At 36.8% G+C, this 12,013-nt stretch overlaps 2 protein-coding genes across 4 annotated transcripts in view; both read right to left on the bottom strand.

The window, feature by feature from the left end:
• Positions 1-3,603, bottom strand: part of tfeb (transcription factor EB) — a 33,002-nt gene extending 29,399 nt beyond the window's left edge. The window contains exon 1 of one of the 2 annotated variants that reach the window (XM_014973931.2): positions 3,338-3,603. The gene's annotated coding sequence lies outside the window, so the exon portion shown is untranslated. The remainder of the gene's footprint in view (positions 1-3,337) is intronic. The other variant, XM_088005516.1, reaches the window with a different exon arrangement.
• Positions 3,604-5,619: 2,016 nt separating this feature from the next.
• On the bottom strand, positions 5,620-11,288 carry tmem183a (transmembrane protein 183A). Of its 2 annotated transcripts, none has more exons than XM_088005515.1 (8): positions 11,159-11,288; positions 10,759-10,848; positions 10,504-10,671; positions 10,252-10,411; positions 8,507-8,687; positions 8,138-8,218; positions 7,856-8,008; positions 5,620-6,629 (listed from the first exon to the last, which is right to left on the bottom strand). In XM_088005515.1, exons 1-8 carry the CDS (start codon positions 11,262-11,264, stop codon positions 6,444-6,446), a joined length of 1,125 nt encoding a protein of 374 aa, XP_087861641.1. In that variant the 5' UTR covers positions 11,265-11,288; the 3' UTR covers positions 5,620-6,443. The 2 variants fall into 2 exon arrangements, with proteins under 2 accessions (XP_087861641.1, XP_014829422.1); XM_014973936.2 differs by having other exon boundaries at positions 11,065-11,267.
• Positions 11,289-12,013: the final 725 nt, after the last annotated feature.

Raw genomic sequence — 12,013 nt, 5'->3', positions numbered from 1 at the left:
GTTGCAGCTGTTGCAACTGGAAAGAGAGCAAGTCCATCAGCTGTCGACACCACTCTACATGCTCACCTGTGACCTCTGACTTTGCTGACAGTCACCTCAAAGCCAAGTGTGTTTATGACACACACTTTCTTCCTGAAACCCTGGAAACATACCTGTTTTCAGATCAGAAAAACAGAAAGCTACTATGTGCAAAACAAGCCTATCAAAGCTATTTAACTATTAACTAATATTAACTATTGTGAGAATGTCATTGGTCACATCCAGAACAGCTTCTCTTGCTGCAGGAAAAGTTCTGTTTTCAACAGACTTTATGGATGTTTAGTTGTATGATCAACTGCTGAGAAGGCAACCCATTTGATCTAATGTACATGCAAGTAATGAAGCGTGATGGGACAGACGGTAGATTATTTACAGTTGTAAGAAGAACCACATTGTGCACAACCCATAACCGGCTCAATGGCAACCCTTCTGAATCCAGCTGGGCGTACTGGTCGGCAGCTACGGTTGTTTTATCAAGACAACAGGAATAAGCCGGCTGCGAAACCTTTATGCTGATGTCATAAATATCTAATGGCTGACAGATATAGATCAGTTGATGTAGCATAGGGATTTACTGATATTCGTAGTTATAGCTATCCTGGTTTCTACACCCAAAAATTAAAGAACAAAGTATTGTGATCAATTTTTTTGCATTAATAGCAACTTTAGTCTCTGTGTTTATTTCTTAGAAAATTAAGATCCTAACATTTACTCCTATGTTTCCAAAATATTTCCCACATTTCCTATTTAAGCATGCTTCACTGCAGATGGAAAGCAACTTTTTTGATAATATACCGAGTCCTGCTGATTTCTTAGGGAGGCCAGGTGCTGATCACCTTCCCAGCACCGTTTGATCATCTGGGGGAAGAAAGGACTTTCTCTCAATCCTCCAAGCAGAAAACCATGACTATACATGATATATCAAAAATTTACTTATTTGTCAGGATAAAGAGAATGGTGAATTTAAAAAGTTCGGTGACAATATAATACAGTTTAATTTGAGAAAACCTACCATTTGTTTTTATACATATTATAAAAAGGTTTTTAGTCTTTTCTTCCCTCTGTGAAGCTTTTTAAAATGTCATTTTAATTTTAAAAAAGTAAAGTAAGTGGGTTTACATTTTTCATGCTGTAATGCCATTTTTATTATCATGTACATATTTTCTTACCAAGCTCTATGATTTCATGAATAATACGTTGTATTTTACAGTCATTCCTACGATCATTATATAAACTCGCCCAGTGGAACATGATTAAACTGTGCGAAAATAATCTAATTAAACTCATTTATTTACATGTGAAACTTCTGGATTTGTTACAGCTAAACTCTGTGCCAGTGCTGCTGCGATGTGGACCCATCTCTGTTGTTTGGTTACATAACAGAGATATTTTCATTCATGGACTAAATAAAGAGCAAGCACTGGATACAGAGAGTGTACAAGTGAGGTAATGTCAGAGTTTTAAATTACTCTAATGCTGCAAAGTATACACAAGTTCCTAAGACTAATGGGATAAACAGGCTCTCTTCATTTGTGTGCTATTACTACTCAGTAATTGAACACAGCCCCAGCATTGAATTTCTGTCTGATTTTTTTTTTTTTTTTTACATTTTGCACTGATGCATAATTCTGAAGTGGAAAGTAAAGGATATATGATTGCGATTATTGTTAGAAATAAGATCCCTAGACATGTGGTGTGCATTCATAATATATTCAACTTCCATAATATAATAGTTTGCCAAACTATCCTTTGTAGCAATCATAGCTGTAAGTCTCTACCAGCTTTGCCCAACTAGAGACACAAGAGTGTGTCCATTCCTCTTGATAACAGCTCAAATTCAGCTGGATTCAGTGGAAGCTGGATATATGTGTAGCATCAGACTTGACCATTAAAACACACAAATGTGCATTGACCTACACTCATTGTTCTGCAAGCAGATGAACCTTCACCCCAGTTCCAAAATTTCTCCAGCCCTTATGATTTCCTTTCAGGAAAGGCCTCCCAAATATCTGCATCCATGCTACAATCAACCAGTTTCCCTGCCTCTGTTTAGGAAAACCCTCCACACAGCAGGCCAGGTGACTTCCAAGAGCAACTGGTTGCAATGGATTTCACTTGGAGGAATCAAGATCATAAGGAATTAGTTATTTTTCAAGACACCACACCCATCATTTTAAGCACGCTCGCTGAGACATTTAGACCCCGATCACTGCAGATTATGCTGCTCTGTGCAGCACAACATGTCTGATGACAGAGGTCAGACACAGAGGTGAAGGATCAGAGTGAGACCTAATGTCACTTTGCTGTTATAATGCAAGTGGCATGCAGGCTGAGAAGGCAAGAATTCACCACAATGGAGCGAAAAAGTAAAACAAGACACATGAAGAAATCTATTTCAAAGTAAGATGCGTATTCACTGAAAGATAACAAATGAAGCGGGCTTGACATATGCTGGCCGATCTCAAAAATTAACAATGCCCTAACAGGCATAGCCACATGATATACACACAATAAAACACACACAGACTTCGAATAAATTCAGGCCAACAAAGGAGCGCATCTAGTCAGCAGTGCCTTCGTTATTTCTGTGTTGGCGCCGTGCAGGACTGTCAGGCAAAGGGCTTGAATAAGCAGCAGAGCATTACACACTGTACAGTTTACACTCACTGCTTATACATAGCAGCATACCCCACTGCTGAGGTGTTGTCACTGATACCAGCCAGACTATTAGCTTATAAATGGCAAGAAGGGCAGCTCCCTCCAGACTCACACATGACAGTAAAAGGGAAGCATGTACTGTTTAATGCCTTGTCATTCTTTTTTACATTTGTCTTGTTTTCCACCCATAATTACGATGACAGAAACAATAAATCTGGCAGTGGTATTTCAAATGCTGATGAAAATGACTAGAACTTCTTTTTCTGCTTATGTAATAATAACTGATTTAATCTTTACATAATGTATTAAAGCTCACTAAAAAATTAAAGTGGTCTATAACTAAGATAAAATAAATTAGAGCAAAGTCATGACCAGAACTGCATGACTTGTAATGCTTAATACATGTAGGTATAACATGGGTGGGAAAACAAGTGTTTGTTTTCGAGTAATATTCTGGAGTTAGGAAAAAAAAATGTGTGTCACATAAACTGAAGGAGTACACTTTACAACATATTCCTTTATGTGTCAATTAACGACATTTCTGGGTGTAAAGCAGGAAATGCGCACTTAAAATCCCCTCCGCGTTAGGTGTGTTTTAGCCTCGGCTTTATTCTAATGGTGCCGCTGAAATATAACTCACCCGCTCTGAAGGTCAGGCAGAACGAGTCAGGTTGAAGAAAAGTGCGCGTCCGCTTCCCTGAGCCCGGATAGCAGACCCACCAACAGCTTTCAAACAGGAACGGGGAAATAAAAGTGCAAAGCAAAACGGAAACAAACGACAAAAGTTCAAGAGTTGTAGGTGTTTCTGTATTTTCACATACTGACAGCGGACAACTACTCGCACTTCGGTTCCTAAATTGTTTTCGTTAGACGGTCGAGATGTTGCCACAACTCAGAGCGTCTGCGGTCACCTGTGCCACCACCAATAGCAAACCGCTAAAGGGGTTGTGGGAAATGTAGTTTTTGTTCTCTCAGCTGTTCGTCGTCTTTTTGAACGAAAACGTATAAAAATAGGCTAACTTGTTATTACGAAGTCGTATTTTATTACTACATCTCAAAAATTTGAATGTTGTGAAAAGGTTAAATACATTTCTCGCTCATTTCAAAAAGGTAAACTTATATATTACAGTACACAGATTTGTTGCACAGAATGATATAGCTTAAGGGTTTACTCAAATTTAAGGATTCGTAGTTTACGAACAAGAAAGAGCTTTTGTATTTCAATTCATGGGGTGACGTTATGGAACAAGTTAAATGTGGAGCTAAAACAAAGTCAAAATGTAATACAATTTAAAAGGAAATATAAGGAGGCCATTTTCACAAGATAGAAATATGAGAGAGATAGCACTAATGTGTATAATACACAGGCTAACACATATGAGTGTGTGAGTATGGATGTACTTAGACATATGTAAACCCAGACAAAATGGAAAATTAATTAGCTTGTTTATTTTTATTTTTGATTTATTAATGAGGGTCCACCTGAGAATATTGTATGAATTCATGAGGTAGAAGTTCATAAGTTTCTAACTTCTTCCTACTCCTTTTCGAGCATCTTAGGATTACTGTGGTACACAAATATGTCTTTTGCATTCCTTGTTCTTGGGCATGATTTTATACTGCCATCATGTTCGAAATAAGTAAATTAAATATTTCAGGCTTTTGTTTCTTGTAGTTTTGATGATTGTGGCTTGGAGGTAATGAAACCCCAAAATTTGGTTTCTCAAAAAATCAGATATAAAATAAGGTATTTTCAAACTGACATGTTAATTTCTATGTACTCAGATTTAGCCTCATTTTGCATGAATTAGTGCATCGATGCAGATGAATCTGGTGAATTTTTAGAAGATTCACTTTCTTATTTTATTGACAAAAAATATTGAACTTTTTCACAATATTCTAATTTCTTTAGATATACATACAGATTTTTGTTATTATGTTTTGTTTTTGTACTCTATATATGACTGACAACTAGTAGAGTTATATTTTATTTAATATGGGTGACAGAAAAGAGGAAGCTTCAACATATGAATAGAAGAAGGTTCTTTAATAATCGTCCCTGTTAGTAAAGGTAATTCTAGTATTTCTGTTACGTTTTTGCTCGATTCCTCTACTGTGAATATATAAATATATTATATAAAATTATAGATCAAATTAAACATGATTAAAGCATTTCACACTTTTTCAATTTTCTAGGGCCAGCAGAGAAGGCCCTACTGGCCCTGACAGCCCACCACTGAATATGAGTGTATAAAATTATTCCTGTGCTATTTTTACTTTACTAGCTTAAGACAGTTCGTCCCCATCAGTCCTTGTACACAGAATAAATCAATGTTGTCAGCTTTTTAGTGAGCAACCTTTAGGGGTGTATTTCAGTTTCACCGAGAACTCATTGAACCACTTGTGCACATGCATGGCGGATATATGATATGCTCTCACACATGTTGAGTTCAAGCTCTGGACTTCACAACACACAGAATGGCACACAACATATTGCTTTCTAGACATGTTGCAATCTAGATTCCCGTTAGGAGAACAGTTTTATCTCAGTGTATCTAACACATAAGCCAATCAGATTTTAAAGAGTAATATTGTCTTTTGTTATGAAGATACCAATTTTCAGCATGTGAAAGGCATAAGCAAAGTTAAAGAAAAATGTGAACAGCCTTCGTAACATGAAAAGCTTTAAATATTTATTGCATGTAATACCAAGAGTAACCATAGGAGGGAGGTATAAACATTTTATTGTACTAAAAAGAGAGACCAATCTTTTTCTTAAAGTTGCAATATGTGGTTTAAGTTAAATTACCTCCCACCCATCATTAAAAACACATTTTTGACAGGATAAATAGCATTGTTGTTATCCATCAGTGGCTATTCCTTTATAGTTCATTTTCATTTAAGAAATAAGACTGAAGAAACTTGAATGAGTGGTAGTTTTATTGAAGTCCAACGTGTATTATCAGTCACTTTCATTTGATAAAGCTAAACCACCATTTTACATACAACTAACCTAAACATCCAGTTGTCCTTTCATAATTGATAAAACATTTAACAAGAATTTTAATACCACATGACATGTTGATTCAATTACGTCTATTTCCTTGGCAACTAATCAAAGAAATATTTGACTGCAAATCAAATATCATCAAAACTCTTAGAAATGGTCAAACCAATGAAAATAGAACTACTGTCCCCATCATTAAGCATAATTGATCCAACTACAACATTCTACCCAAATGCAGAACACCACTGCCTGTGGCAGTAAATGGCACAGTTTGGTCAAGTGCAAGAAAATAAGTAAGCATTCACCAAATAAACTGCTAAAAAGAAAAACCTGTTGAATCAGACGACAATGTCTAAAGTAAATTATATATATTGCCCCTTTCTTGTAAAACAAGAGATGAAAAGTCATATGTGTCTCCCAGTAGAGATAAACCAGAAACTGATTGAAAGGAATGAAACTCCCTTGATAAAATGCATCAAATCTATGAGAAAATCTGCCAAATAAGTGTAATATGAGAAACATGCATAATGGTCAACACCAATCGATTCAACCAAATAAATCTCTCTCTTAGCCATGTGGCTGCAGCTGAAATGTTCACATAATTTCATCAAGTCAGTGCTTCCTTTTTAAATGTATAATAACCAAAATGTCCCATTGATTGTGATTTGGTTTTCTGTTTTATGGTCATTGTAGGATAAACAGCAGGCCTCCTGATTTGCTGTGGTGGGTTCCAACAATCTTATATGTAGGGTAATGAAGGGTACAGTGGATGCCACCAGTCCATGAGCTTTACACTGTGCACGGGATCTAAGACCACCTGCGTCCCGCCTTGATCCCCTCTCTTCTTTCCCCGCTGCAGAGGCGAGTCCTGGAACACCAGACGGACACGGTGGTGACGCATGTCCGTGCTCACGTTGATCGTGAACTGTTAAAACGAGAACATCCGTTTAGGTTAGGTTAGTTGGTTTGTGGGGAAAAACTGGTGGGTTAATGTCCATTTTTGAAAATGATAAAATATTACAATCTGCAGCTCAGAAACATTTGTTGTTCAGACTGCACAGAGAGCTCATCAATGTTATCAGGATGGATAACATATTGAATTAGTTTAATCAGTGAAACTGTTGCAATTTGAAACAACCGCTCCCCAAATTCTGATACTGTTAAGATTGTTTCATTTTGCCGTCTCACTACTTTTATGAAATCATTGAAATCCTGTTGATATCTGTTGGTGTACCAACTTTCCTTGTTCAGTCACAAACCCAGTTTTCACATTATTGCCAATGGTTTGTAAGCCTTTACTTGAAGGTTATGTAATTTAACAAATTAGAGTTTCCCCCAACACAATGTGTCCGTGACTATCATGTTTTACAGCACATACCGGCACATCTAAAAGGTATATCACAAAAAAAGTTTGATATTTTTTGTCATTCATTTTAGAAAGTTGAAACTAATGTATTAATTTCACAGAGTGAGATATTTCAAGCCTTTATTTCTTGTAATATTGACAACTATAGCTTACAGATAAATGAAAAACAAAAACTGTCTCTCTCAGAAAAATCAAACATTGTGAAACTGAAACACTGGAAACTCGTGGTGTCACATCCTAATGAGCTAATTAACCCAAAACACCAGTAAAGGTTTCTCTAAATGGTTTCTCAGTCTGGGTCAGGAGGCTACACCGTCATGGGGAAGACTGCTGACTGGACAGATGTCCAGAAGACAGTCACTTTACAAGAATGGTGAGCCACAAAAGGTCACTGTTAAAACAGCTTGTTGTTCAAAGAGTGCTGCATCCAAGCATGGTCATAGAAAGGTGAGTCAACAGTATGCCCCATGATTCTGTATAGGTCATAATACACTCAGAGTTTAAAAAAATGCTTTATTGAACATAGATTTTATGTATTGTAATATATGAAACTGGAATTTGGGGTTTCACCATCTGTACGCCAAAATCATCAGAATTTTATAACAAAGAAAGGCTTGAAATATTATAATTAACAATGTGGGATGAATTCATAAGAGTCTGAAAATGAAAAAAAATAAAAATATTGAACTGTGAGGACATCCATATTAACTATCATTTAAGCTATCAGGGTAGCACATATTTGTGATAAAGCACAATGTATGTGCCCAGAAATAGAAGCTACTTGCCAGGGTAAGTGTGAGGCCCATGACTACAGGGATGAAGATGTAGTTAAGCGTGGTGACCTGAAGCACACAGCAGTCAGAGTCTGGATTCATGTGAACTTCTTCATATTGTCTGGGCAGATGCAAAGACTTGGCACAACCATTCTTAAAGTGTTCCTGCATGGATGGAGATGAACATAGAAGGCCTCAGACAGATGTCACAGCAGGGGTCACCACAAGAAAAAACTAATAATTTGAACAAAAAAAAGAAGTGAGAGTTTAATTTAAAAACAGACATCCTGCTACCTGCTTTTTAAATTTGAAGTTGAACTCCCACAATGCTTCTGGTCGAGTCCCAGACACCTTTTTGACCCAGAAGAGAAAACACTGAAACAACAGAGAGCAGGCATTTAAAAGCACATATTCATAAGGTCAAATGTCAGCTGACAAAACAGTTTTCATCTTAATCTTATTCTTCTTCTAGGAAAAATCATAAAAGTAAACGTAACAAAATCTGCCTTGCATTTTAAGCCTTTATATTGCAACTCATGTTCCAAATACCTGTTGCTCTACACACAACAGGTATTTCACACAGATGTTTTTGAAATTCATCTTTGTCAATACTTTTACACAGAGCAAGAAAGTCACATGAAAATACGTTAAATGTTAACATACCTTGGAGTTGAGCAGCGTTGTGGGCGTGGATTCTGGCAGTGCAGGGCTTTTTGAAATGCGCAAGCTAAAGGGCTCGTACAAATGGAAAAGGGAGCGAATCACACAAGCCCGTAGACAGCGCATCCTATCTATAGAGTCAGGCTGGAGGCGAAACGGCAGATCAACTTCAACCCTGTAGTGCCTTTAAGAAAAAAACAAACAGCAAATGGGAAGGTTTGAGAAAAATATATATTTAAATTAAACTCAAAACTAACAATAATTAAGTGACAGGTTCATTTTTGCCCAATTTTTTTTATTGTTCTACTGTTTTGAACAGAGTCTAACATGAGGAAAATTATCAAAAAGACCCAGCAGGTGGCTCCACTTGTTGCAGCTCAGCTACAGCTCTCTACTGTGTGAAGTTAAGCATTACACAAAGATGGGCAGTTCCCGCCATTGAGAGCCAGAATCCTGAGTGTTTTCATGCTTAGACACACCTGAATTAAAATGAGAAAACAAAAACTGGAAGGATTTTGTAGAACTTAAAGCTGAGAAGATTATTCAGCTGTGTGATTCAGGCATTTCAAAGAAAGGGCACATCTATACACACACAGGACACCAGACCACCGCCGACCCTTTAATGTGAAATCTCAAAATTTAATCAGCACTGATTAAATCAAATCAATTAGATTAAAACAGCTCCAAAATATTTTCAAACATTGGCCTTTTTAAGATGAGTTCAGAAAGTTAAGTGCTGCTACTAAACTGTATAACTTAGTTATGTTTTAATACAATATAATACAGAAACAAGATTTAGTTCTTATTCTGAATATGATGCTGTCTTAAAAGCTGCATTCTGAGCTTAGTCACATCGTGCATACTAATGCATCTTGGAGAACAATAAAAGAGCTGGGAAAACATCAAAGTAAAAACATTTTTTAACTAAATTGTTTAAAGACATCACATAAAGTGAGACGATGATCCAGATGTATGTGCCAAATCTGTCTTAAAAGACAGAAACTTGTTTAGTGAATTTAAATCAATTATAGTTTTACTTCAACAAAACCATAAGCAAACATTTCTGTTTCATTTTCAGCCCCATAACTCCTCTGTTCGGAAGTAGTTAAAAGATATGGCCAACAGAGAAACTGAAACTTTACTTTCAGTATTTGCGAGAGACATTATTCGTGCCACATATTTTGATTTTAAGACACACCTTACATTAAAAAGTTATGTTTCAAGATTCAGTTTGAAGTCTACTAAAAACGAGTCTAACCATGACAAACTACTCAGCCAATTCAGGTGATAAAAATCACCAGCATAATAAAAATTAAACACGTCTGTACACGAACATATAAGGGTGAAATCCCTGTTTACAACAATTGAATTAAAAGTACTTCACAATGGATTTTAACACTTATAGCAAGTGTCATATTGTCTGCTGCTTTACAAAAAAGTTTGAAATCTTTTAAAAGATTGTTGCAAAAATATGGTCAGAATATTAATAGGTTACTTTTATTTTTATTAAATTAATCCTATGCTTCTATTTGTTCCCACAATTTGAAAAATATTTTACCATCAAGTTTCAAATTTTATTGTTGCAATCATTCTATTTAAAAACATTTTACTAATGCATAATCATACGGAGCATTTATTAACCTGAAAAAGATGAGATTTTTGTGTTTACAATCTGTAAATTTCTTCTTGATGTGTTGCTATTAAAACTCATTCTTTTCTAAATTTCCTAGAAACCCCAAAGCAGTCACCTTCTGTAGAGTCTGGTCCAAAAAGCTGCAGTGCAAGTGACCGTCCATGCATTCCTGCAGATCAAAGAAAATCTGCACACATCCTCAGGTCGAATGTAGGAGGAAAGCATCAACCAAATATCTACTGGATAATCCTCCCCATCACTGCTCTCACTGCTCTCTGGGAAGACAAGACAGGAAAACACCGGAAAAACTTGAAATAAGTGACCACTTTCACCATGAACTAACTCAAACAAAACAGTGAAACCGCACCTTTCTTTCTCTTGGTTTTCTTCTTGCGGACCACTTTAGTTTCACTTTCCCCTTCATCGTCCTCGGGGTCATCACTGCTGCCCACAGCGTCTGCCCTGACGCTCGATGCAGACGAGAGGACTTCCTCCACCGCCCCCTGAGAGGCTTCCAATCCACACAGCAATTTTACTGAAACATACGCGATTCACAGAATTAAACATTTTAGTCTCGTTTCCATTTCGGACACGGCAGTTGTTCTCTTCAGACAGTTTTTACCTTCTTTTTCAATTGCATTTGCGACAGCTTTCTTTACTCTACCCGACTTCACAACGGCTGGGTCAGCATTAGCAAAATCAGCAACAGTGACTGAAAGAGCAGGCAGAAACTCTCATAAATAAAACAAACAATGCACTTAGATAATTACATGGCAATGTGACTAAACTGAATGTATACATATATAAGCTTAAGTTCTTGTCCGTCCACGTTTTACTAAGTTGAAGGTGACTTTATAGCCCTGAGGAACTGTTCAAACTCCAGGGCTGTGTCACAGATTAAAGGCTAGCCTCCTCCCAGCTATGCTACCTGATTCGGAGCAAACGTCTCCGGCCTTAAATTTCAGCCGTTTTCGGTTCCCTTTCTTGGGCATGTCGATACCAGTGATATAAAAGCGACTAACGGGGCTGTGAGTCCTGCCATGGCTCTATGGCAAGCCGAGATAAAGAGAAAGACAGAAAAATGTCAGGAAAATGAAAAATTGTTCCGCCAGGGTCTTCAGCCATCATGGAATGACGTCACATACTAAAACCGCGAGAGTGAAGGCTGCTCGCGCTTCTTCTTCTCTTACTTCGACGTGACATCTGTTCAGTAGTGATACTGCCATCTTCTGGGATTATGTGAAAGAGTTTATGGCTAAGACATTGTAAGCCACTCCCAGATATCTTTTAAATCCTCTTGAGCAAGCCTCTTCATACAAACAGAATAAAGTTTGGCCCTTTTCACCAAGTATGGATATTTTTCAGTGTGTGTATGAGGTTGAAGTATATAAATTTACATCTTTTTTCATGTTGTCAAGAAAAATATATGTTTATTTTCATTCGTGAAAAACTGCACCTCTTAATACTATCTTAAAGTATAAGATACTTGCTTTACTTGTCCACTCTTTTATTTGCTACAGTGCCAATCTGGGCTAAAAACGTCTTGTTATTCTTTCTCCACTATGGCACACAGAAACTTAAAACATTTGAGTATGTATTATTTTATTTAAGTAAGTATAAGTATGTCTGTTTTCCTCAGTGACAGATTGTATTGCCAGTAGTTGCCAACATATGTGGTTTGCTGATGAACTGTTGTCTGACATATGTTAATTCATATGCATCTATGTTTATCCCATGTTTTGCATCCTAACATATTGACTTCACCTTGAAGATGACTTTACCCTTTGCCCTTCATGTAAAACATTTTCAGCACCCCTGTTCAATAGGTATGCACATTACCCATTAAGGTAAATCCCTGACTATTGATTGCTTGAACC

Source organism: Poecilia mexicana, unplaced genomic scaffold, assembly GCF_051168715.1.
Source record: "Poecilia mexicana isolate PSO_F unplaced genomic scaffold, ASM5116871v1 scaffold_5, whole genome shotgun sequence".
Taxonomy (NCBI): domain Eukaryota; kingdom Metazoa; phylum Chordata; class Actinopteri; order Cyprinodontiformes; family Poeciliidae; genus Poecilia; species Poecilia mexicana.
This window is presented reverse-complemented; position numbering and strand designations above follow the sequence as displayed.